At 39.6% G+C, this 27,856-nt stretch overlaps 1 protein-coding gene across 1 annotated transcript in view; it reads left to right on the plus strand.

The window, feature by feature from the left end:
- The first annotated feature begins 5,364 nt into the window (after positions 1-5,364).
- Positions 5,365-27,856, plus strand: part of impg2a (interphotoreceptor matrix proteoglycan 2a) — a 29,084-nt gene continuing 6,592 nt past the window's right edge. The window contains exons 1-14 of the mRNA XM_035408525.1: positions 5,365-5,512; positions 7,932-8,098; positions 8,754-8,779; positions 9,320-9,352; positions 10,368-10,420; positions 11,310-11,548; positions 12,474-12,638; positions 14,069-14,127; positions 14,239-14,259; positions 15,989-16,239; positions 19,000-19,055; positions 22,707-22,992; positions 23,305-24,509; positions 25,400-25,619. Coding sequence (XP_035264416.1) covers positions 5,365-5,512; positions 7,932-8,098; positions 8,754-8,779; positions 9,320-9,352; positions 10,368-10,420; positions 11,310-11,548; positions 12,474-12,638; positions 14,069-14,127; positions 14,239-14,259; positions 15,989-16,239; positions 19,000-19,055; positions 22,707-22,992; positions 23,305-24,509; positions 25,400-25,619 — 2,929 coding nt within the window. The remainder of the gene's footprint in view (positions 5,513-7,931; positions 8,099-8,753; positions 8,780-9,319; positions 9,353-10,367; positions 10,421-11,309; positions 11,549-12,473; positions 12,639-14,068; positions 14,128-14,238; positions 14,260-15,988; positions 16,240-18,999; positions 19,056-22,706; positions 22,993-23,304; positions 24,510-25,399; positions 25,620-27,856) is intronic.

The raw sequence follows: 27,856 nt of genomic DNA on the forward strand, positions 1-27,856 counted from the left end.
AGTTCCCTATACTTGGGCAGGGGTAGAATACTCTTTGCTAGCTTCCTCGTCTGGCAGTAGTTCAGTTTCGTGAATGCTGCACTCTGCCGGAAGTGTAGTTGGCACAGACTATTTAACTGGGTAGTTAAAGTCCTCAAGATATCCCGGGGGCTGCCGAAGCCGACTAGGGTGGGGACTCTGTGGTGGCTGTCCGTCATAGAAGTTATTGGAGGTTGCCATAGCTCAGCGTGGGTACATCCGGCTCTAAGGACCACTTGTGGTAGATGATGTGCGTGTGTGATGACTGGTGGTACCCTAACTGGCCTAATTTGTCGCTCAGAACAAATGCAGCCAACTCCAGACTTCCTTTCAGATGTTTAATAATAAAATTGTGATAAGGCGTGATATCTGCAAATACACAGATGAAGGCAATATAGTAAGAATGACAATTGCATTGATATAATAAAAATAGAATATTACATCACTCGCAAATGTGCATTAGGGTTCATAAAAACATAGGACTGTAAAATAAATATACAGGAAGATAGATACACACGGCGCTATCGGTAAACTCACGGGAGAAGTATCTCCGCTTATGATGAGGAATGTAACCTACCATGGAACCTAAGTATAATACACCGGAACACAAATATCAACGGTTATAACACGAGGCACACTCGGAAGTGAATAGCATCACGCATTCGACACGTGGCTGCAAGATACTAGCACAAAGAAACGTTTATCTAGTTGCAACAAAAACTGCAATTGACGGTAATATAATTTCCCGGAACACTTACAATTTCATCGAGGCACACCATAACACAATGAATTGTGCAGGCTAAACTTGCAAGGAGGAACATCTGCTCTCACAAGTTTGCTAGCTACGAAATGAACAAATTGGTGCATGCGCAGTGAGACAGTAGGTTAGTGGAGATACGTCACGCAGTGTGTGCACAGCAGGGGATTATACACACATTGCTTTACAATTTAAACAGCTCTGTAGAGCACGCCTTGACTATGGCTAGTCTTCCTGGGGTCCTCAGACATTTTATCTCTCTTGGGCTTAACTTGGTTAGAGTGAGCCTTTTACTTTGTAGTTGGAGAGCACCTATGGTGGTAGGTTAAATAGCTGCTAAAGCCATTTGACACCAGCTGGGTCACAGAGGATTAGTGTGGGGCCAGTGTGTAAGGTCTAGTCTAGTCAAGGGTAGTGAGTGGGAGGAGGGGCAGGTGACGTGGGGCCAGGTGCGGGAAGTGACTGATGTCAGTGAAGATGGTGTAAAGGGAACATATGGGCAGCACTCTGCTCAGAAAGGGACTTAAGGAGGAGATTAGTGTTTGTCCGCTCACTCATAAAAATGAATGGGACCCACACTAACGTGTGGGTCTATTTGCTGGAGGTGACTCAGACATTAGCAGGACCCCTGCAGTGCCTTAAGGAGGTTAAATCTGTTCACCTGTATGGCAATGAACATTTATTTATAAATAATTCTGGAACAGCAATACTGCTCTTGTTTGTGGTGGTCTTGTAGAACTTCTGTGTCAGGAGAGATTTAATGTTAATGTAATGGACACCCTTTTCCAGAATGACCTACACACTATTCAGTTATGTTGAAGTGTATATTACCAAAGCAATTCAGGTTAACTAGCCTGGTCATGGGCCCAATGACAGCACACAACCTGGGATTTGAACAAGCAACCTCTTAGTAACAAGTCTGTGACCTTAATACATTACACTTTACAGTTGAGATTTGTTTGTATTCTCTCATGATTTCTGTACCTCTATTTGGGATTCATCCATTTTTCATAAAGCCATGACTGAATCTGCTTCCTGTTTACTTGCTTTGTTTGCATGTCATAAATTATACAATGTATGCATGCAAATACCTTGTGCATAATAGACATTCTGAGCTCTGACAGTCAGACTAGACTTTTACTAAACATTTAGTCAAAATGGTCTGGTCTGTGTAAAAATGCTTTGGCCACATTATATAAATGTGTAAGTATTACACTAAAAATGATGCTTTCTTCAATTACTGAGCAAGTATGCAAGTATATATATTCCCCTATCTACTTGAATATGGTTCTGATTCTTTTCATGACGGAACATTAATTGCTCATTAATTTTACATGAGTTAAAATGGATTGCTGGAATTTGAATTTTCTGTTATTCTGTGTGCCTTGTTTGCCTGGAATATTGTGTGTAATGTAAACAAATGACATTTAGATTGAATGTCTTCTCATAGGATTTGATGGTTCTGGGAGAGATGTCCGTAACCTGTGTTGACTTGAGGAGCTAAGTCTATTTTCCATGTCTTACTCCAGTTTCTTTACAGCATATTAAAATAGCTCAGCTAATCAGACCAGGAAACTGGACTGTGCAATTCAACTGATTTGCTGCTTTTGAGCAAGAAAACATCTGACTCCTCTTCTCCTCTCCTTCCATCCTTTCCATCCCCACCAAGAACTCACGAATGTGGGCATAGTGTTGTTTTCCCAGACCCTGCATGCTAGTAGGGGGGGGGGGGGGGGGGGGGGCTGAAACAGGAACGGTGCAAATGATGGCCCTGACAGGGAAATGTGATGGTTCAAATTTATATACACAGTGAGCACAATATTAGATTTGTAATCGAACAATTCACATGTGGTTATTCTTAGCTTTTATTTAAGGGTATAAAAAGTACTGTAGAAATTCCAGTACTTTTTATAAATAGTCCCACCCCCCATTTCAGGGCATCATAATGTTTGGGACAAATGGTGTCACTGGTGTTTTTGTTTTTGATATATATATATATATATATATATATATATCCATCCATTATCTATACCCGCTTATCCTGGGTTGTGGGGATTTATCTATACAGAACATTATAGGATGTTAATTGCTTAATTGTATTATGCCATATACCTGTATGGAAGCATCTGCATTTTATTATGTTTCTCCATCCATTTATCAAAAAAGTCACAATTGCTCCAACTGAGCTGATTTAAGAAAACTGGAAATAATTTCCACACCTCTTGAAAGGAAATTGTTAAGTTCCTAAAAAATGGTGGGAAAATGTTACTTATGAAAGCCATAAGTTGCTTCAAGTATTAGTCCTTTGTGAACCCCCATCAGTATGGAGCATGTTAGAGTCAGCTTCAACTTACCAAAGCTACTGTTTCAGCTCAGTTCTGAAACAGCCATGGACTCAATCCACAGATCCTTAATGCTAATTTATAGGTCAAAAAAGTTATTTTAACTTCATAATTTCCTTCATAAATGCATATACTGTACATCTATTTTTGTCATTAGGTTACTTTCTTTTGTTTACAAAACGTGTATATGTACTGTTTATGAAAATTCATCCTGATCTAGGGGTCATCTGTGTTCACAAGGGGGGTTTGGTGATGCTGTAACTCTTCCTGGGCTTTGTGGAGGCCTGAAGCCATCAATAGTTCAGATAAGACAGAGAGATGCATGGGAGAAGCAGGGGAACTCAGGAAAAAGGGGATCTCAGAATTCCGCAAATCAGACTTGTGGTTTATACCTCCAGAAAGATAGCACTGCTTCTCTTTATGTGCACACGCCTTAGTAAACCATGGATTACCGATTGAATCCTGTGTTTGGCTGGGTCTCTTCTTTTCTCATTCACTGAAGCTCCTAGGGTGGGTGGAAATCTCAATATTACTAATATTTGGATACATTGGTATTAATGACCATTGTAAGAGGCTTTTACATTAACCCAGGTTCTGCGGTAAATGGCTCCCTTGGAGATGAACAACTGACTGTGCAGGGTACTGCTGTTCTGGGACAATATGGGTAAAGCTCAGTCGTGTTATTCAATCAGAGACTCAGACCAGATTGAGGCATTCAGCCTTTTGCTTATCACACCATTCATAAGTCATCTCTGAAATAGTTGATTAGTGGTAAGGATTATGCTGGCCAAGTGGTGTCTAAATGCAGATTCCTGGAAATGTGCATTTGTGACTTTGTAGGCTTTTAAGTGCTTTCCCTCTTTTGCTTACAGTCTGTTTAAATTGCTTTGGCTGTTCCACGGTCTCCAGTTGCCATATTTCATCTCCCTGGCACATGTCTCTCTTCTCCTTGTGGAATTATTTGTAAAATATCTGTGGTGATTCCAGGAAATCGGGTTATTCATGAACAGGGTTTTGATTGTATATTTGTTTGGCAGGCATACAGGGCACCTAGAAACTGATGGAGGCAGTAGCCAAATCTCACTACATTGACCTACCGAAAAAGTAATTGGGTACATGGATATCATTAGATGCATTAATTCTCTTTACAAAATTCTCTTCCACTTTATTGTAATTGCATCAGTTATCATAATCAGATCAACATGTAACCAGTATGTGTGCCATTTATCGTTTTAAATGTTTTTTCTTGTTTTATTATATAGATAAGTGGGTTCAGTGGGTTGACTTTATCCCTGAACATTACTGTAATCAGAGGGGATGCAAGATAGACAAACAGACAGAGAAGTTACTAACTGGGTGAACAACAGGCTAAAGCAGTAAAATGTTCAGTGGCTAAAACAACAATAAAAATAGTAAATTAAGTTAACATAAATGTTTTCAAATCTCATAAATAAAGTGTATTAAGCCTTTAGTCTTAAGACTCATGCCATAACTTGCAATGTTCATCTTCTTTTCATCTCGGAGAGTATTGTGGAAGGGGCCTGTGAATGATTTGTATTAATATTTAATATTTACTCATAAAGTCAGGCAATAGTTCTTGTGCATGATAGATATCATTATTAGTAAAGTTGTTCCATATTCATATAGATTGAAAGATTTCCATATGTTAATTTCAGCACCTGTGCACCCTCTTATCTAGCTGCCTAAAAGGCTTAGCAAATAGGATTAGAGAGTAAGGGGGAAAAAATCTGGCGAAATGCCATCTGTCTATCTTCATCAGAAGCTAGTGCACCATGTCAACTATGCTCTCTTTAGCAACATTGCATCCTACCTAAGATGCATAAGAAATATTTTTTTTAAGTGTTTGCTAAATGCAAAGCAATGCAAACACCTGTAGGGAGAGATACTAAAGAACTGAACGCTTCCAGGAATTCATTTTCAAGTCATCTGCTTTAGAAACTGGGATTTAAAATGCTGGACATCACGTGGAAACATTGTTTGTTCATTTTTACCTTCGTTTTCATGATGGGAAATTCTGACATAAGAACAGGTACGTAACTATACATAGGCCTATGTGTCTTTGGTCATATCTATTTGTGTATTGATATGCAAGAGTACATTTTATTTTTTTCAGTTGCAACACCTGGGATATTACCAGATGGTTCATCTTCCCAAATTGGACTGGATGATACTCAAGAGACAGTTAGGTTTTTGTTGAGTCAGTCAGTTTTGCAAAAAGGCATTCAGATGGCACACTACCAGTCACAGAATGAAGAGAAAGGCGGGATTTCCCGGAGAAAACGCAATGTGTTGTTTCCCAGTGGAGTTAAACTTTGTGCGCAAGAAACTGTGGAGCAAGCTATTGCAAATCACCTGGATTACTTTCACCTGCGAGGTGAGTGATTGCTGATATTTTCCTACTGATATCCATATATTGAGTTTGTTTGTTGACAAAGTGAGCCTTACCCTCATGGACCAAAGAATGTTTATTTATCAAAATTACAGAAATGTCCATGAACAGCTTTTCAACCTTTTGAGAAAATGTGTGAGGCCAGGCTCAGTTTGTGAATTCTTAAACTTCTTGGTTTCTGAGCCCACATTTAAGCAGCTAGCACTTGAAATATTCTGTTAGACATTTTAGTCAGTGTGTGTGATTAGTGACTGGTAAGTATGTTTTACTGTTCGTTATGAGATGGCAATCTTTTTCAAATGTTTTGCTGCCATTTTTGGAAACGAAATCACTGAGATCACAGTGTAGATATTATGTACAGTACCCCCATGTGAGAAAGGACAAATAGGCTTACTTGAACCATGCTCTCTACCTTTTTTGACTATTCATACTACTGAAGCTGCTGCAGCTGCCAACAACTCAATACAATCAGGGATGTCAGACTCCAGCCCAGGAATTCTGCAGTATTTACTGGTTTTGAGGGTGTTCCAGCACTTGTGTGTTTAATTTACGTTACTGATTGGCTTAGGAGTCCATACAACCTATTTCCAAGGCCTATATTGGCTGCGGATTTAAAGGAAACCATAAAAACCTGTAGACACTGAGGCTCTCCAGGCTATAATCAAAATTTTTTAAAAATTATTTTAAATAACGTGTTTTTTCAACTGTTGCTTTTTCATTTCCATCTTCGTGGTCATTGGAGAAATATTCCTGAGCCATGTTTGTTTAGCCCTGTATATTTCACGTAAATGTGTATTAAACCTGCTGGTGACAACAACTTACAAATATCAATCAGACACAAAGCCCTTTAACCCTCTGGGGATGTGTGTTTTCACAAAAGACAACTGAATTAAGAAGCTGTTATGTCACAGTCAGTCTCCAATGCCAGTGGGGCCTTTCTTCTCTAAATGGGTGGGGTAGGGAGAAGAGAATTGGCCATTTAAAAAAAAAAAAAAAAGGCGCATTAATGGACTTAACAGAATGCTGGCAGCTCAGAGTTAGATCCCGTAAGCAGAGGTGAGGCAGGAATGAAGCATCTCCTGTCAGGCAGAAGGAGCAGGTATTTCAGAAGCACATGTGCTTCTGCCTAGAAAGTGCTTGGACTCAAATAGTAGAGCGCTGTCATCAATGTGAACTCCACTCACTGGCCTGGAACTGGCATCTCCTCCACACTGGTCAGATGTGCAGAGCTGTCAGGCTAGATAAAATAGTGCTTCCTGACACCTGATATTCTTTCACTGTTGGACCTGGGATGCTTTTCAATTCACAGAGATATTTTCTATTGTGTCCTTTTTTATGGTATTGCCAAAAATACTTTTTGAAACTTATTACAGGCCATTAAAATACTTAATTATTGTCCAAAACAATGATTTAATGAAGAAACAAGGACACATATTTTACATAAGAAATAGGAGCCAGAGAAGCCTGTTAATTGCTAATCACAGATCTCCACTTTCTTATTCAATGAAATGGGCTGCTGTTATGTCCTTGTTGAATTATCAGCATTATTAGATTCTTAGGGCATGGAAATTTAGTGCTGACAGCAATGCGTCTATATTTAAAGCAGAAAAAGTTAAATTTTTGTATTATTACCCAACAAATTTATATATATACTGTAAGTCAACTAAGAACCCAGCATCTTATTTCTGGATCCCTATTTCTAATTTGTGGAAAATAATCAACAATATAGCAGTACCACTTTTACTTCTATTACTTCGGGTCCTAGTGGAACCCGTGTTCAGCAGTTGTCTACGATCAGGAAAATGCACTTCTTGTACGTCGCTTTGGATAAAAGCGTCTGCCAAATGAATGTAATGTAGTGGTGCTACTACTTCTTCTGCTGCTACTACTACTGCTACTATTATTACTATTATAACTACTACTACTAGTACTACTACTAAAACAACTTGTACTACAACTAGCAGAATTACTCCTACTACTACTACTACTACTGCTATTACTACTGTCTTCTTATTTTTAATGTGCAACTTTTGAATCAAAACTTTTTGGCTTGAAAGTGCAAGCTTCAGTGACACATGGAAAACATTTTCATGCTTTAGCATTCAATCCTGAAATACACAAAGGCTGTGAGTGATGAAGAAAATCCTGCCTATAATCTGCCTCTCTGGGGGACACCGTCTCTACTGACTGTGTTCCAGTGTACTGTGTGGGCCAGACTCAGTTTAAAAACTGTTTTATGGCAGGTTTCCTGTCCTATAGTTGCAAAAAGGTTTGTGCAGGAACCGTCTGTGAAGGGTAAAGTAAGAAAGCAGACAGTGTGCCAGAGTGTTTCAAGTGATTGGATGGGGTGTTAAGGGTGCAGCACTGCCCTTCTTTGACTGCTCTGTGTGTGACTGTGCTCAAGTGTGCCAGGAGACAGTGTGGGAGGCCTTCAAGATCTTCTGGGACCGTCTGCCAGAGCGTAACGAGTACCAGGACTGGATGACCATGTGCCGAGAGGGCAGAGCCAGCACCCTCGATATAGGCACCAATTTTAGCCAGTCCTCAGAACACATGGCCCTGGTGCACAGGGTAAGTGGATGCATGGTACAGATGGAAAGTTGAACTGAAAGTATAAAACAGTTGAAAGGAAGAATTAATGCGGACCAAACACAAATGAAGCCATTGAATATTGAGACTATAGTGTTTCAATGTGGCATATCATTGCCCAAATCTCTATTGATGCTAAATGTCAACCCTTGTGCATCCTCATCCTCAAAAACATGTATCATGTATATTAGAATTTTCTTGTCATGATTGCCCATGACATGGCTTGACATGACCATTTGCAGTATGGTTCTAGCAGTTTAGATTTACATAAATGATGAAATGATCATGGGGCAATGCGTTTGACAGTTCTTTTAATGCAGATCAATTCTATGTTTAGATTGTTCCATAGTGGTGACCCATACAGGCTAATAAGGGGACAGATCACCACAGGAATGAGCAAGGAAACCATAACTTGTGGTGCATGGCCTCCTAATAAAAGGACAAGGTCTGCATGGAGTATACTACAGATGCACCTATTCTGTGATTTTATAACACAATTCAAATGTAGCTGTTTGTAAATATTCATGATTTTAATGTATGACACTTATAAATGGGTATCATTCTGTGTGTGTGTGTGTGTGCGTGCCAGTATTCTTGGCCAGATGTTACTCAAAATCACCTCTTTCCCTGTTTTTAGAGGATGCCACTGTCTGGGTCAAATAGGTAAGACTGTCCGGTTCCAGGTCTTTTTAATAGAAGACACAGAAGAAAATTGAAACTTAAATTCAACTGAAAACACGTTATTTACATACTTCGAGAAAAAAATCAATTATGCAAACTGAATAAAGCTGGACATAGACTAAATAATGAATTACAGATAATATGTGAAGCAGCCTGGATAAAGATAGCAAACCATAATTTATCAAGAGTGTAACATGTTTGTATTTTGTCTGCAAATAGATTTGTGTGATATTTACTTTTAAATGTACATTGATCGAGCACTACAGAGACAATCATGAATGCTAATGTTGTTGTTGATGTTAATGTTAATGTTGGCAATTCAGCAAATTTATGTGTCACTCATAAATCATGTGCCTGTGCCATGTGCCTATTTACAGTTATTGACATTACCTGTTTATTTAGTCATTATGAAGAATGAAGACGCTACAGTATGTACTACTTATGAAGGAGTTACATAGCAGTTGTAAAAGCAAATTATGTTCCTTGTATTTACTCCTACTTCCTATTTTTCCTGTCCCCCAGTGAGGCTTCCAACTCCTGGCTACGTATGTGCAGGTAGGGCTGTTTCACTCACAAGGCACAGCTTGATTAGTCTCTGTGGCACCTCCAAATTAAATGGTAAATGGACTGCATTTTATATAGCGCTTTTATCCGAAGCGCTTTACAATTGATGCCTCTCATTCACCCATTCACACACACACTCACACACCAACGGTGAAAGGCTGCCATGATGCAAGGTACCAATCAGCTCGTTGGGAGCAATTAGGGGTTAGGTGTCTTGCTTAGGGACACTTCGACATGGCCAAGGCGGGGGATCGAACTGGCAGCCCTCCGATTGCCAGACAATCACTCTTACCTCCTGAGCTATGTCGCCCCATGAAATTAAATGCTTAATTTTTTTTTTTGTTTATACATTTGTGTCCTTAATGGCTGCTATAAAATCATTTCAGTGTTGCCGGTTGAATCTGCCATGTGTTTAAAATGTTCTGTATTAAATCAGCTCAGCTTGATAGAGCAGATTTGATTATAATAGAGTAGGGGAGAGCTGGGCCAAGTCTAGCATGGGGTAAAATGTGACACAGACTTTTCAGGTAGATGAATCGAGCTTGAATGACATATTTCAGGTTAAACGCGCAGAATTACCACCTCTTTGTCTCCAATGAACAGCGGGAGAGTTAAGTAAATATTTTGGGAGATATTGCCAAAAGTGAATGGTATGTCCCCGAAATTTCATTGTGGTTTGTAATCATAGCCAAGGGATGAGATAGATTAATCATTTTTTTGTACAAACAATCTCTAGTTGTATTTTCAGAATTGAGCCAAATACGAAAAAAACGTTTTTTCCCTGCTCTCCCCTACATTTGATCCTTCTTGGACACATTTGTTAAATTAACACTGGAAACCTTTACTGTGTATTAAAACGAAATTCATTAATTGCTGCTAAAAGATTGCTGCAACTTCTGATGCCAGGAAGATGCTCTATTCGGAATTATAGCAGTGTGCCAGTGAAATAATGTCATTTCATCAATCCCTCCAAAGAACCCTGAAATAGAGTGCTTGTTTTATTCAGTCTCCAGACAACAGCTGCTCCTTCAGAGCCTGATGCTGCCACCACCCAGAAAGGTCTGTGTTTGTTATTCACCAGTGGTCGTTTACACACATCTCCCTCTTCTGTGACGCAGTAGCGTTCTTTTGTGGCAGCTCTCTTACTTCATGATTGTGTATGTATGATGCTGTATGATGCTTTGGCCACAGTAGCAGTTACCTGTGTGATATGTTACCTGTACACCACAGCAGCAGTTTGTGTGTATACCTGTGTATGTACCTGTAATTTTGTGATCCTGAATGCTTGTGTGTATGTTGCATTGTGAAACCTGGTGAGAGATTTCTCTCACATGCCTATTCTACTCTCCTCCTGGTGTTTCTCGGTTTTCTTTGCGCCACGTGAGATTTGCTCTGCCTCGCCACATGTGACGCTCAGAATAGCCCATAATCCCCATTAGTGACACCACTACGCTTAGGGCTGCTTCAGCACCCACAGGAGCAGTCGTAAATCTGACCCAATGGACTGGTTTCTACTTTGGGGTCTGAAGTCTGGACAACTGGGCCTGATGCTACTACAGGTGGCCCAGAAAGCAGAAATTATGTGTATATATGCACAGACAATATATTGTTAAGTGTTGGAGCATGTTGATCATATGTTTTATTTCTCTGGAGTCCTCAGTCCTCTCTCATCACCTCATTTCATTAACAATTACTTTCCTGCAAAGAGCATAAAAAACAAACACATGAACATAGTAACATTTGTTTTCCATCTTAATTACTGAACTCATCCCATTCCTGTGACATTCACAATGATATTTAAGGTAAATAAAAGCAGACAATTAAAGTAAATCAATCTGGTAAACAAGCAATCAAACAAGCAAACAAACAAAAAAAAGACAACGTAGGTCCAGCGCATGTGTTCCTCATTCCCAAAATTCTGCCCCTCTCTCTTGGTTGGCTTTTGTAGAAAAGATTCTGTGGCCTGAGACATTTACTGTGGGGCTCACCCCAGAGGCCACCCAGGAAGTCAGCATTGGGGAGGAAGCCACTACGCCAGTCATTCAGGAAGTCACCTTGGGAGAGGTGCATGAAGTCACTTTGGCAGTTACTCCGCAAACCATGGCTGTGAGGACAGTGGCTGGTCAGGACACTGCAGGCAAGGTGGAGGAAGACACTGTCAGCAAGACAGAAAGGGCATTCTCTAAGGTGAGAGGCTATGCTGTGTAAGCGTTATGATCTAAAACCATGATCCCTGTGGCTCTCTGGGTTTAAGTTTTCACCTTAAAATCAGCAGCCAGTTCAGAGCTAAGAAACCAGGTGTGGTTAACTGTAATCAATTGTTTAAATGAGTCAATTAAGCATGGCGTAACAATGAAAACCAGCACACTCTGTGGTTCTCCAGGACCAGGGCTGTAGACCCAGGTTTTGGTCAAAACACCAAGGTTATTGGTTCAGTTCCTAGGTAAGGTACTGCTGTTGTGTCCATGAACAAGACACTTAACGTGAATCGCTTCCATAACTATCCAGCTTTATAGATGCGCAATGTGATTAAAGTGTCAAGATGTGTAAAAATAGAAGCTATGCAATTCAACCTGAATGAAGGTGTGTGCTGGGAAAGTAAACACCCCTGTCGTTAGAAGGCATCAGCCAATGCCAATGTCCCAGTGCAGTGATGGGAACACTGTGCTTAAGAAGATGCTGCCTTCAGATTAAATATTAAATGCAAATCCTTTCAAATTCTGCTCATGAACAGTCCAATGTCACTCCTTGCAAAGATGGGCCTGGTGTCCTGGCCCATTGCTTGGTGTAATTTAATTAGCTTTACAGCTCATGCTCTCTCCATTTCACCTGATGTGTGGTATGCATTATGACACAAAATGGCTGGTACAAATGGTGATTTGTGCCCCTGGAAAATCCTTCTGTATTTGAAGTCATTTTCTCGCATATTGTGGTTTGAAAATTATACCGGCTATTTATTATACACAGCAAAAAATGAGTGATGTGAGATAAGGCTGATATGACAATTAATGCTGTACTTAGCAGAGTGTAGATCCATTTGCATATGCGTAATACATGATGATTCTGACATGGAGTCTGTTCATACTGATACATGCTTTGACTGTGCTTTCAGATTACTAATGAAATCGAATTGGACATCTTGACAAGGCCAACCTGGTCACTGAGGGAACAGATGGTGGAGCTGAGCATTCAGTTAAAGGGTGAAGTTTACAGTGATGCCTTGAAAGACCCATTCAGTTTCTACTACCAGCGTCTGGCACAGCAGTTCATTGAGAAGGTGTGGGACACATTTTCTCTTTTATGTTACTTTTTAATCTCCTACCCATCCTCCTCCTCTTTCTCCAACTTGTGTTCCTCTCTGACTCCCCAGGAATACACTGCAATATAGTGTAGACTTTATACAGTAGTGCATTTCAGAGCAACAAAAAATTTGTTTTACAATATCTGAAAGTGGAAAGAATGTGTATGTTTTCCCATACATTATGACGAGCTGCAATATCTTGACTCTGAAGAGTCTGCCCTCCTTTTTTAGTTTTTGATTTTTATTCAGATGGGTAGAAAGCAGAGAAGGCAACAGATTGACAAGGAGGGGACTTGGATATGGCTCAAGAGTTGGCCACCCTTTGGACTGCACCAGTCGATATTGATGTTGCCTGTTCATATATTGCAGTATATTCCATTTCCAGAAGTATCTCTTCCTCCTCCTTCTCTTTCTCCTGTTCCCCTTCCTATATCCCTCTTCCTGTTCTTCATGTTTTCAGAACTGGACTTGACTGGCCCAAACTGGAATTATGCAACATGTTCATATCTCGGAGGACGTTGGACAGTGAGGAGGAAACTTGCTGTTTTTGGCAGGACTTCAGAAAACACTGATGTTTTATCTACTTTTTGAGGAGATCATTTGTCTTGCGCCAACGCAGTTTTCTGGTCTGTAGGAGGCTCTGTGCTATGTGCTGTGGAGCACACAAAGAAAAGATCGGACTGGAAAACCCAAAGGGCGCAAAGAGAGAGCAATGAGTCACTCACACTGGCCCTGGTGAAATCTGGGGGAACAATCACACTGGAAAACTTTTTTTTTTGCTTCGGGGGAACAAAATGTACCTCCCCCACTGCTGGCAATGGGCGCTGCACATCTTGTGCTCTGCTCTGGCAAGCGTCTGTATTCAGGTTTGTGTCAGGGTGGAGCACATCTGGAGGACTCATGAGATGGGGGTGTGGGGAAGGGGCACACAGCAAAAGGATCAGCTGCATCCCAGCAGGAAGAACAGGATTAGGGAGGGGCAGACTCCACCCTCTCTGTTTGGGACCTGACGAGGGAGACCGTGGTGTAAAAATGTATTTCTGCACTAATTTCTGACCCACCTCAAGGTGCCATCCCTCATTTTGCAGTAAAAGGGTTGTATGGCCATTGTGATGTAGACTCCAGATGAATAATGCTGTTCATGCTCTCTTTGGGTCCAATGGGGGACATGGGAAGGCTTCAGATCTGCAGGCTGTGCCTCTGATCTCCAGTTCTGAGGCAGGGAATTCTTATTCTTATTTACTGATAACTAGCTCTCTGTCCAATATGTCCACGTCCTCTAGCTAATAGGGCCGTTGTGCTGTTATGTACACTTCATTGAAAGAATATCATTGGTCAAAGTAAAATGGATGAGGAATGCTGTTTAAATCTCGAACCCTGTCTGTTCTATTTCCTCACTAATGCAGATTGAAGACGCTTTTGAAAGACTGCCAGGCTTCAAGAATGTTGCTGTACTTGAATTCAGGTGAGCTGTGACCAAGCACCTTCGCTGTATTGGAATAATATTAATGTAAAATACATGATATACAATATTCTTGATAAAAATCATTCTTGTTTTATTTTTTAATTCTTGCAGACCTCAGAGGGATGCTAAAGGGTGAGTATTTTTACTGCACTTCCCTTAGGATAAGATGTATCCTTATCTTTCTCTCTAAGTTTAAATTAAATAAAATAGGCACAACAGAGGGCACAGAAATATAAACTTTATGTAATGATAATCTGGTAAGAAGTAGAATCAAGTATCAGTAATTACACTTCAGCCTGAAAAATTAATCTAAAAAGATAATCATCAGAGTTCATCTAAGAAGATTTATCTAAAAATTCATCTGTAATGTATTTGTACATCATTAATTCATGATAACAACTACACTAGTTAATGCCAGTTCGTATTGGGATTTAAAAAATGTGTTCATGTATTTGTTAATGGTTAACTAATTATCAGTTTGTCCTTTGTTTTGATGATGTATAAATAATCATATAACTAATACTTTAGTTAATGTATTTTTTAACTACTAACTAGATTTCATGCTTAATGCATGTGTATCATCATTAATTCATGTTAACAACTACATTAGTTAATGCAAATTCATGTGGCCGTATTGTAAAGTGTTACCATATCAACTGACAGTGCACCACTGAACATACAGTTTTCATTTGCCAGCCATAATCACAGCACTTCTGTCTCAGAGGCTGTTCCTCCTCCACACTTGGCCACAGTGCTTTTCCAGTCTCTTTTCACGGTTATCATGTTCTGAGGGAAGCGTGATCTCAAGTGCCCCTGCTGTACACTCACCCACGGGGGGCAGGGCCATGGCCTCCCCTGGTCCTCCCCTGTTAATGGTTTTACAGTGGTCAGTCACCCCTGCAAATGGGATGAATGCCCTGCTAGCCGAGTGGCCAGCAGCTGCCCTGAAGCAGGATTATCAGCAGGGATTTATGACTAGATCAACCATCCATACCTGCCATGCAGTGTTCTGTCTTACCTCATGTCCCTGTTTCCTAGCCATATATTTGTTGCCATATATGTCCTCAGACATTGAATATTGCATTTTAATGTACAGTAATTGTAATAAATTTAATGTTATAATGTTTTTATTAAAAAATATGAATTACGTTATGATGTAAATTTCAAGTAACAGTTTCTAATTTCCCAAATAATTCAGTGTTATGTCTTGATGTCGTTGATAAATGCTGGAAATGTTGCCAGAGCAGTGTTCCATTGTCACAAAACATGGACAAGTCAAGGATGTTAACATATTGACTTTCCATATATGGAAAATATGTTTTTGTTAAGGGAGGCAAACCTTTACCATGGCTCAGTTGACATTCGCTGGCTGAGGGCGGCCCCTGAAACCACCTGCAGCATTGACGGTCGGAGCCATAATTCAGCTGAAGCTTCTTAATGCGTACTTGACCACTGCGGTTTTGCCAGGAGAATTAGGGCTAAACCTGAGGGACAGAACAGTGCTGACAGATGGGTCGAGAAAATTGATTTACTCATATACTCACCAGATTATCCTGCAACTCACTGACACTGTTTTTTTTTTTTTTTGGGAAATGAAAAGTATCCAGGTCAATCACCGCCTGGGTGACACGATCTCATCAATTACTTAAGGTTTATTAGGGCCATTATTTGGTTATGAGGTTAAATCACATTTATTGCCACCAGCTGTCATAGGTCTTTGACAGTTAGTGTGACGGTTTCCAATTGTGTCAGCTGAATTACCAGTGGACACCTAAATCCCAGATCAGTATACTCTAAGCTCTACAAACACCCCCCCCCCCCCCCCCCCCTTTCCGACCCCCTTGCCTGTATGGTCTCACAGAGACAGTGTTGTGGTGGTCCACTATGTTGTGACCCTTGAAGTGGATGGGGGAATCAGCAAAGAGACCCTGGACTACATCAACCTGCAGTCCAACCTGGTGGGGAATTCATACCATGAGGTGGACGAACGGCCCACTGTGGTCTACACCATCACTGACTTCCGTAACTACATCACTGAAGCTCTGCACAAGGAGAACTTTATTGGCAACACCACCCTGGCCGTGGACCCGAACACTCTACAGCTGGAGAATGGTACGGTATAGCATGGCCAACAGCCATTGTTTTGCTGGCTCCATGGAGCATACATCTCAGGTTTTCCAAACTCAAATGCATGAGAAGGATGTTTGTTTAACTTGGAGGTGGTGCTGCCCCCAATCTGTTGGCTGAGGAATAAGAGGTTTGTGTGGCACATTTTTATTTAGTACCTAACTAGCTTTACTGTCTAAGCCACTGAATAGCCAGAGTGGTTCCTTTCATTGACATGTGTGTGCTTTGGAGCTGGGTGTAAGAGTGTGACATTGGTTCTCAGGGAATGATACCCGAGGTCTGTAGGGATGCAGGACTGCTGGAAATTGGTGGTTAACCCTGGTCCTGAAGAGCTGCAGGGTCTGCTGCTTTTTGTTTGTTTTTACCTTAAAAATCAGTTAAGACCCTAGACACCAGGTGTGCTGTGAGATGAGGTATACTAACTCTATAATCAACTGCAGTTAGATTAAACATCCCTTAAGAGTAATAACAGAACACAACTGATCTGTGGCTCTCCAGGACCAGGGCTGAGGTGCAGGACTAGGGTTGGGGAACACAGTATCCCCTGTGGCTCTCCAGGGCAAGGGTTGGAGAGCCCAGGTCCAGGACATGGTTATTGTGAGAGGTGGAAAATATGGAGTCATGATCCTAACAGATGCTAATATGCTGGTGAAGACAAAAGTGTGGATCTGTGGTCAAGTGTTTAGAAGCCAGGGCAACAGTATGGAGCAGTAACCAGGGCAACTTTGTTGATACCTGTTTGGCCCTGTAGAGCAGACTGGGGATTTGAGAATGGGATACTGCTGAAACCATTGGAAGGATATATGCTTGAGTTAGCCTTTTACACCTGAATTAACCCAGGAAAATCTGCTTCCAGAACATGCTTTAACTCTTTGAATATAAAGTTTGCTTTCCAATGTGTGTTATATTGAGCACCCTAAGTACATTCATTTGCTCTGGCAGAGTTTAATGGGGGGGACAAAGTCAGTATAATTACTGTAACCTGCTACACTTCAGAAGAAGGATGCTTATTATACCTTGAAATATGTGATAATGTGTAATTTAATTGCTCTGCTTCTGTTGCTTTGCTGTGTTAGAGAAACCAGTAGCTTTTAACAAACTGTATATGTGTCCAAATGTAAATAATGTTATAAAGTTGTGTGGTAATCAATATTTTTCCAGTCGGATCATCTTAAATCTAGTCCTTACCAAAATAATTTAATCACATAAATTAACTCTGGAGTGCTCTTCTCAGTTGAGAATGAATGAAGTTCATGGATACAATCACAAAAATGTTTTATTTTTTATGTAAGTGTAATTGGTTAGATTATAATATAGTTGAAATACAGCTGATGGCCATGCTTACAGTAAAGCTGATGAGTATCTTTATTTGGACTTGACTGATGTTGAATTGAACAAACCCATATAGCATTAATCCTGTGACAGATTTAGTCTGTGTTCTGTAGTCTGGGGATTAAATTAGTTTCACTGCACATGACAGAAAATTAGTTCTATAATGTCAATATACACTGGAAAATAAAGAGTGGAGTATGAGAGTACAGAGGGAAAACTACTCTCCTTAGTTGTTGAGAAGAATAATGGCTAATGGAACAAACCTGTAGATGAAGTGTTTCCGTGAAAGCGAGAGTGATATTTCCACTTGGCAAATTTTAGAACACTTAGATGCATGTGGTGTTCTGTATCCATAGCAACCAGATATGCAGAATCCCCGGAACACTGCTCTTTACGAATCTCTCTTTTTAAATGCAAGCACAATTTTTTGTTTTCTGCATCAATGGGATGGACATGAAAATTAATTATTAAAATGATTTCAATGTGAGAGGTTAATGCCACTTGCTCACCTGTGGGAGAGATCATGTTAAAGGCAGAACAGGTATTCTCATACTGTCACAAATTGTAATGCAGATATGACAGTAGTTCATTAAAAATCATTATAAATGTCCCCACTGCAGTATCAAAGTAGTTTGTTGAAATTTTAAACCATTTTAATATAGTGCTAGTTTTATGATTTAAAATATTTAAAAGTTAACATTTCTAAAACTATTTCAGAGTGCATCCTACATCCAACTTGACAGTAGTTCTGCCAAATCATTAGGTTTTGTATATTTTGTTTACACTCATGTGGTTATAAATGTGGTTCTGTGTTTAAAATTGGCAGTACAGTAGTCCCTAAGGAGCAGAACCATTCAGCAGCTGTTTTGTATCTTTTTAACAGCTTTCTTATTGCTTTACACCAGGGCATTGCATTTTTATGCAAAAGCGTTATTATACTTTACACAATGATCATCAAACTGAGTGGGTGCAATTGGTCTGACCTTTCTTATCTGAATAGGCTGCTAATTCCATTATGTTATTTTTATGGGATTGTGGCAGTTACCAACCACAAACTGCCTACAGTGGATCACAAAGCACTGGGCATTACTTTGTCAAAGAGTGCTGTCCTCTCGCCTTGTCCCTATGGAAAGATTAGGGATATATTTTTAGAAATCATAGTTGCCAAGGTGGCAGCAAGTAATGGTTTAGATGGTTGGATACCAGGCAGTTATATGCACACATGCAATGCACCTGTTAAGGTTAGTATGTCCTAGAATGGAAAGGTATTGGCCTCTGTGAAACTGTCTCTAGTATTCAGGGTATTTGTTTGGTTCATTGCTCTATTTTTAATTTCTCTCCCTCTCGCGCCTCAATCCCCACTTTCTCTATTGTTTCCATCTCTTTCTCATATCTCTCTCTAACTCTCTGCAGTGGAGTCTTTGGTACCTCCTGAATCCTCCATTCCCAGCAAGTCAGCTGATGATATGGTGAGTGAGTCACTAAACCATGCCTCCCTCATCTCATCCTACTGGACACATTGCTCCCTGAGTGTGTTTCAATGTGCTGTCAAGCTGACTAAATTCGACATATGACTCAGATCAGAATATCTAAGCAACAGATAGGCATGAGCAACAAATTATGACGCCACATCTTAAATGCAAATGGAATATAAAATGCCCTCCCAAATTATTAATATAATATAGACACAGTTGATGAGAGGAAACCATTTTTTTCCAAAAATATATGTCACAATTATTTACATATATAATTATCACAATAAATTATTTAAAATAATCCAACAAGAATAAATATGCATTGCCATCCTGCTTTTTTAATGTGTATCTTAATCCTGGGGCACTATATTGTGACCTACCATGGGTAAAAAAAATGAGGTAACTCACGTGTAGCATCACTATATGTCACCCATCTCTATGAGAAAAGGAAAAGTAGTCTCTGAGGAAGCATGGTTGTTGACCATCAGAAGTCAGGGGAGTGTTACAAAGATAAAATACCTAAAGCTAAAAATTAGAGATGTTACTTTTCACTATTAGATCAATAACAAAGATGTTTAAACCCACTTACAATGGTAGCCTTACCTGTTAATCTGTTAATGGTTAGGGAGGTGAAAAAAAAATTGAAGGGCCACAATTTAAGATACACAAATCTTGGTTGTAACCTGGGAATACAAAGTCTCCAGATCTACCATCAGACAGAACGTCCATGCCAATAGGCTTTTTGCAAAGGTTTTGAACTCCCGCTTCCACCTTCTGTCTCATCTGAACCAGGTGGCCATATGAGACCAAACTTCAGCATTTTTTTTGCCATGCACACCAGCTGTGTGTTTTGGCATCAGAAGAAGTATGCTTATGTTGAAAAGAATGTCTTACATAAAATCCAGTAGATGTTTGATGTTATGGGGTTATTTTTCATCTACTGGCCCTGGGGCTCTTGTTAAGGTTAGCACAGTCTGATGGATCTGAAAGATCTTGAAAGATTCTGTATTTAGGAATAGTCAAAAATCCCCTCCAATATGTTCACCAATCTCATAAAGCACTATAACCTTGAAAATGGAAAGTGCACAAAGCACTGAAAACAAGGGGGTATGTTCCATTGAATTGTTTCCACTTGTTTAAGGATTAAAATATAGTTCCATAATTGTATTATTTATTTTATATAGTCTTTTTATTACAAGGGTATGAATAAGAGAGACAGGGCACTTTATATGGGCATTTTTGCTGTGCACATGATCAGTTGTCGCCATTGAGGTTCACAGCTGTGGTAGAATACCATTAGTCTAGAAACAATTCTCAAAACCAGTTTGAGTGTGCCACATTAAAACACATAAAATTTGTTTTTGTGAAATCTCTGCAAAAAATATTAAATGGAATCAGCTTCTATATTTCATATAAACTAAATTTACTGCAGAGGATGATTCACTTTCCTCCCTGAAGAAGCTGTAATTGGAAAGACATACATGAATTTGAATACTGCAAACTGGAGGAGAACTAATAACCTCAGAGTTTACGCACTCTCTTCAACATCATCAGCCCCTTATTAAAAAGATTTACAGTCTTATTTTGGCCAGCTTTCTCTGTCCAGGTTTTTACGAATGCCTTTCTCACTTTCAGGTGAATGGCCCATTTCGCTGCAAATGCACTTTGCAGTTATTGGTTACAGTGTGAACCAGTGTTCAAACCATTTATTGCCTGATCGGGCAGGTATCACAAAAAATAAATACTGTGTATTTTTATTCCACGAGTAATACTACTAAGCTTTATAAAGCTGCTTAGATGTGTATGGGGAAATACTTTCCTTTTTCCTTTACCATATATTGCTCTTGGGAAATGTGAGGTACATAGGCACAAATGTAGCCAATTTGCTCTGAGTGGTTTCGAATAGCAGCCTGTATGGTCTGTAGATAACATTACATTACGTGCTGAAAAGGTACTAACATGATAAGGGCATATGCCACCTCATGTTCCTGTGTTGGAATATGTTTGCTATAAACATTTTCAGTTAGGTAAGCAGGGTATTTGGAAATGGCAGAGACAAAAGTCACTGGGAAATGGAAAATGCTTAATGGATGAAGCAATAACAAGCTGTGGGTGCTCTCAATTCTGTGCTGTGGAAAATCGTATTCATGTAATTTCATTTCTAATTGTTACATGGCTCGGTCTTATAGAGTCAAACAACTTTCTGACCTCATTTATTGTCTAGGATAAAAGTTTTAAATTATTTACGAAAGACTGTTGTCGCTATTTAATTTATAGTCATACTGTACTTCAAATTGTTGTGTGTGTCTATGTGTGTTTCTGTGTGAGAGAGAGAGAGCAAGACAGAAAGAGAGAGATGAAAAGCACTGGATCAAGACTATTTTTGTGTGTTTCTTTTGTTGAGTGAGCAGGGCGTGACCTGGTCGCTGTATTTTTCAACATGAACGTAGAAGCTTAGGAGATTAAGTTTGTTTAACAATCCATGTCTATTCTTGGCCATGTCACTTCCAATGTCTGGAACAAAGTCTAAATATTGACAACAGTGGACTTTACCTGTCTCAGAAGGTTCAAAGCAGCTTACTTGTATGGACAAGCTACACACAAACAATGACCATGTTTACTCGTGCACCACATTCCGAATAATGATCCTTACTCTGGTTAGGGTCATAGTCTGATTATACCATTTACATGCTTCATGGAAGGAATAACACAAGTGTTATTTTTGTATACAGGGTTAGCTGAATATTCTGTTTATGTCCTTCGGTGAGTGCTAAAGGACAGTGTCCTAATAATTCTTCCACGTGCATGAGGTGTTTAAAATTTAATTGCAAAAAAGTTTCATTGCCTTAAAATGAGGTCTGTCAATGCTAACGTGTTAACTTCCACCATTCATTTTTAATGATTAACACATCAAACTTTTTAATTAATCACTTTTTCTTATTAACTCGCACAAGTTAATGCATTAATGCTGACAGTTCTACTTAAAATACCACTTGTGTCTAATTTGTTCTATGGTTCAAGTGAACTCAACAACTTTAATTTTGTCCAATACAACCTTAAACAAATCACTATTCTGTTTTTGCCAGCCATGTAGTACATAATGTTCAATCATTTTAATAAATTAAGTCTCATTGGTTCAGAAGTGAGGGCTTTGTGCTTGCCATGACCTTTTTACAGTAAAGTAGCTGGCTGACAACAGATCTTACGAATCTTACGTACATTTAAGAGTAGTAAAAGGTATTTACATGCTGAAATGCTTTTCATTTGCAGATCATTAGACACATATGCAACCTATCTTATATCTTATTTGAATTTTGCATATTTAGAATAAGGGCTTAACCAGTTTTTGGTTTTTGAAATAAAGTTTTTACATTGGCTATTTTATAACTAGAATACTAGAGTATTCTGAATAAGATTGGAATAATGGTATGTATGTAAACAGGGTCAATGTTTTCATGACAAAACAGACAGTATTTTAGACATAAGTACAGTGTTTAGCAGCAATATGTTAATTATTGTGAAAAAATATGCATAATGGACCAATAGATTTAGAAAAATTTAAACCACCAAATTTACTAAATTTTGTGTTCAGCTTAAATGAGTCCTTTATCTTTTTAACTTAATGGCTCCTCTCTGTTGTCCTAGGACAATATTCTAACTGCAGAGAACCAGCTGAATCTGCCAGGACAGGACCTGAACAACAATGACATGTTCAACAGTGGCTTCAACAAGGACGACTTCCTGATTGACTCCATCCACTCCTCTGACCCATGGATGGGGTCTCAAGAGGTGGAGGCCAGTGAGAATGATGTCATCATCCTGGATGAAAGTCCAGCTGTGCCCCCTCCAGTGTTTCCTGATGGGACATTTGGTGTGAATCTGGAATCCACCCCAATATCTGAAAATACCCCTTCTATGCCCATCGATGATAGTGAGTGGCAGTGGATCATTCGCACACACACAGAAACCACGTGCACTCGTGTAATCATGCACACAGTAGCTCAGGCACACAAATGCACACACACACATACACACACACGCACATACTGTATATGTTGCATACAGACATACACACTGACATGCACACTCACTCACATGCACAATGCTGAGTAACGTAAAAACATGGCCAAGAGTAAACATTTTAGCATACCAAGAGAGGTTATTCTATGACAGGTAAAAAAAGATTTCAAATGCATTTTGGAAAACATGACAGGACGTTCTGCATTTTGTTTTTCTGCATTAGATAATAGAGACCTTGAAGAAGAGGGACTTCTATATGGCAACAAAGTGGTTACCACAATCAAAGCCACAGACAGCCTGGAGGGGGGTAAAATTGCCATAGAAATTACCCCTGGAGCTGGGATCACTGATATTGCAGGTCCAACTCCAGAGCCACCTGGTGACCAGGGTGAGAAGTCTGCACTGCATTTGTTTGACACTGGGTCCGGATCAGGTTTGGCTGGTGAGGAATTGGGACCCCTGTTGCCCGTGGCGGAAACTGTAGAAGATGGTCCAGTATCAGATGGGGATGTAGAGCAGATAGAGGAAGAGAAGGAGGAAGAGGATGGGGTCAGGACTGAAACTTCTTCCAAATATCCAGTGAACTCCAGTGATGGACCACATTTGCAGGGCAATTTTGAGTCTGTTAATGAACCGCTCGATGAGTCACTTGCACCCAGCCAGGTGGATCTGAACGTTGGCTCTGACCTGGACACAAACACACCCGTGTCTTTGGAGCCCCCTTCCAATGGAGACGACGAGGGTGTCCAGATCTTGGAAATGGAGGAAGGTGTGGTTACCTTGGTAACAGAGGGCCCCTCTGTGGAGATTTCAGAGGAGGAAAGGGCTAAAGATGAAATCCTAGTGGTCAGCCCAACAATGACAGGACCTCCAGTCCCAGAGACCCAAAACACTGCCTCCCCAGAGGAGTCACCTTTTACACTAGTCACTGATTTTGTGCCTGAGATCACCCCTCAAGCTTCTTCTTCCATACCACACTCACCTGCAGTTGAACTCAGACTCACCACTCAGTCTCCATTTTACCAGCCCACCTTGAGACCTACAGAAGACTTGTTTGGTGCCAAAGTGCCATCCAGTGAGGAGGGAGAGCTCATTAGAATAACCCTTAAGCCTGCCTTCATTGACCCCACCATGCCCAATGATCAGGGGAACCAAGACGGCAAGACACAAGCCCCAGGAGACCCTTCTGTGATAGACTTGGATCACTCTTTTGACGTGCCCTACTATGGCGGGCCGGGCTCCACAGGGGGGGAAGGCAGCAGTGGCACTGACATGGCCAGTGTGGCCAAGGCCAATAATGGGAGCTCCTTAGGCCGTGCCCTGATGGTGTTCTTCAGCCTTAGAGTCACCAACATGATGTTCTCAGAGGACCTCTTTAACAAGAGCTCGCCTGAGTACAAAGCACTGGAACAGAGGTTTCTGGAGCTGGTAAATATTCACATTATTTTATTTGTATATAAGATTGAGTATGATTGATTTAGAGGGGGTTTATACCTGGCTAGTGTTCATCAGACTACCATTGCATTACTTCCTCCCTATAACGCACAAGGTCACCATGGCAACAGTGAACAGTGCATGTGTAAAGTGTTTGGATAATTAAAAGACATAAAAAAGACAAAAAAAAAATTCCAGATAAATTAATGATAGCATGAGCTCAACCAACAGGACTAAGACTCCATGTGCAACCATTTTAACTGTCAAAAAGGATGAAAGTTTGCCACAATTTGGAGAGCTTTTTGGGATGTAATTCTCATTGCATCATTTTGCTGTTGCAGCTTGTACCTTACCTGTGTTAACTCTGACATCTCTGCTTGGAGTACATTTCCTTCAGGGTCTTCCACTTGTGTCTAATTAAATCTGTGGTTCGACAGAACTCAGTAACTTTCATTTTACCCAATACCACCTTAAACAAATTGCTATTTAGATGGTTTCTACCATCCGTGTTTTACTCAGTGTTTAATCATTTAAATAAAAGAAATTAAGACTACTCGTTAGTCCAGAAGTGAGGGCTTTGTGCTTGCCATGACCTTTAAAGTAAAGTAGCTGGCTGACAACAGATCTTATGAATTTGAACATTTAAGAGTTGTAAATGTAATAAGGTATTTATTTGCTGAAATGCTTTTCATTAGAAGCATATACAACATCTTATTTCTTATTTGGATTTTGCATATTCAGAAAAAGGGCTTAACTGGGTTTTGACTTTTGAAATAAGGTGGGCTGTATTGTATTCACATCTAACTGTCAAAAACTATAAAAAATTGTCACTTTTGGAGAGCTTTTTGGGAGGGAATTTTCATTGCATCTTTTTGATGCTGCAGCTCGTGCCTTACCTGCAATCCAACCTCAGCAACTTCCAGAACCTGGAGATCCTCAACTTCAGGAATGGGAGCATTGTGGTGAACAGCAGGATGAAGTTTGGCAAGCCCGTGCCACATGGTGTCACCAATTCTGTCTACCTCATCCTGGAAGACTTCTGTAATACAGCTTACCAGACCATGAACCTCGCCATTGATAAGTACTCGTTGGATGTTGAGTCAGGTAAAATTCCCAATGCAAATCTAAAGCACATTAAAGGACAAAGTTAATCACTGTTCGTTCAATTCAAATAAAGTATTTATTTTTAGTTATTTGTTGTTAGTGTGATAATAATCTAACCAAATTTTATTTCTTAAATTGTTTTGCTTTACCAAGCTGATCTTCTGCTTCAGCATTGTAATGCAGTTCACATCAATTGATATCTTGATATCTTATAGACATTGTTGAAAAAGGCTTTACAATTGACTATAGGAGATTGAGGCAACACAAAGACATGACTGTGTATCTTTGCTTTTGAGATAAAATTGAAAGAAATATTGTAACATATTACAGCAAATTGCTTGAATGACTGAGGTACAAGTACCCAGTGAAAGCTAATTTTATAAATCATAAATATAATTACATGTAGCCACGATAATTACAAGTATGATTTTTGTACAGGAGTGTGGTGTTTTCCAACTATCTCATATGGAGTGTCTTGGTCTTAGGGTCACCCTTTTGTACATAAAGCAGGCTATTATATCCAAAATGCTCTGCAATTAAATAATCCCATTAATCATTATTTATTGAAATGGATGAATATGCATGAAAACATTTTATATTAAAAATTCCAAACAGATTGATTCATATATTTACTAATGAATGTATTGTTGAAACATTTTGAATGTTGGAGAAGGCAAACTTGATTTACAATCTTAATAATTTCTAAACAAAGTTAATTATTTCAGAAGAATTATTCCTAGTGGTGGTCAGAATTTGCCCTGCCTATCAGCAGAAAACATTTCATAGTGTTGATAAATGGTGTGAACTGAAACTTGAGGACAAGTCAGATTCATTTAGTAGAAACTGTGGTATGGTGACCATAGTAATCTGTGAATAACAAATGTGAATCAGATCTGTTTTACACTTGGTACTTTAAAGGAGCTGAAGTGTGTAACCTGTGAATTGTGTTCACAAATATGATGAGACTCCTTTATTCAGCATTTGCTTATGTTTACATTGAGATAAACTAGTATGACACAGTATGCCTGGGATTATCACAAACAACAGTATGATGGCTCATTTAAAAATGAACACACAGCATGTGTAACACCTAAAGTGGAAGATTTGAAAAATAACGACAGGGATGAGGAACTATTTGACAATGATAAAGTTTTGAATAGGCAGAGGATAACAAGCTGTGGTTCACATGGATGGGACTGGGGCATGCACTGAGAATGTGCTGCTAGCAGTTCCCAGCTAGCAAGAATCCTAGTTAACAAGTGGGCCATTAGCTGGTAAACCACCACTTTGCAAACTGCCAGTACAACGGTTCATTAGCAGACAGTTTGAGAGTACTGGATCAGATGAGGATCAGCCATTTCAAGAATGCTAAATCATTGTGAATTGTCCTGCCATTGATCACTGTAGTCTTGATTTGTGGTATGCTTTGGACTGGCACCAATTATGGTTCAATAGGTGCTCTCTTGCTGTGTAGTGTTGATTATGAATCAAGGTCAGTGTTGGGTAGTAACAAATTACATGCAATCTGTATTATGTAATCAGACTGAAAAAATGAAGCGTTTGTAATCAGGCCAGGATATACAGGTACACACATGCACACCTATACAGGAGGAAGAGCAGAAACTGAACGTGTATGCTGTAGCTACACATTCAAAGACAAAAATTAAACTGCAGTCTTTGCTGGCACATTTATTCTAGAATATACTTGGCTAATGAAACTGGTAAATCATCCAAAATTAATCAGATTAGATTTCTCCTTTGGAATGATCCAGATTGCATTGCTAATTACATTTTTAGTTCAATAATTTGTAATCAGAATCAGACTACATTTTCTGAACCATCATGCAACACTAATCAAGGCCCACTGAAGTACCCCACCACACAACAAACAGATTCAGAATTTAAGAAACCCTTAAATGATAAAGCACGCAGATTTCATAAATTCAGTTCCTGAGTGTGACTATCAGTAAAAAACTAGTTGGATACAGAAAGCAGACCAAAACAGAAACCTGACTCCGGTCTGTTCTAGTTTTATGGCCCTTTCTTTATTTTTTATGTTTCACATACTAAAACACCCATCTCGGAGAAACAGGATTTCATTACTCTTCATTTAGACACTTTCTATTGTTCTTAAGATCCAGGACAAGAATGCCAGAAACTGAATGACTTGAACTGTACTAATAAAGATACTGGAGACAATAAACATAATACATTCTAACATTCATGCACTAAACCAG

Source organism: Anguilla anguilla, chromosome 3, assembly GCF_013347855.1.
Source record: "Anguilla anguilla isolate fAngAng1 chromosome 3, fAngAng1.pri, whole genome shotgun sequence".
NCBI lineage: Eukaryota > Metazoa > Chordata > Actinopteri > Anguilliformes > Anguillidae > Anguilla > Anguilla anguilla.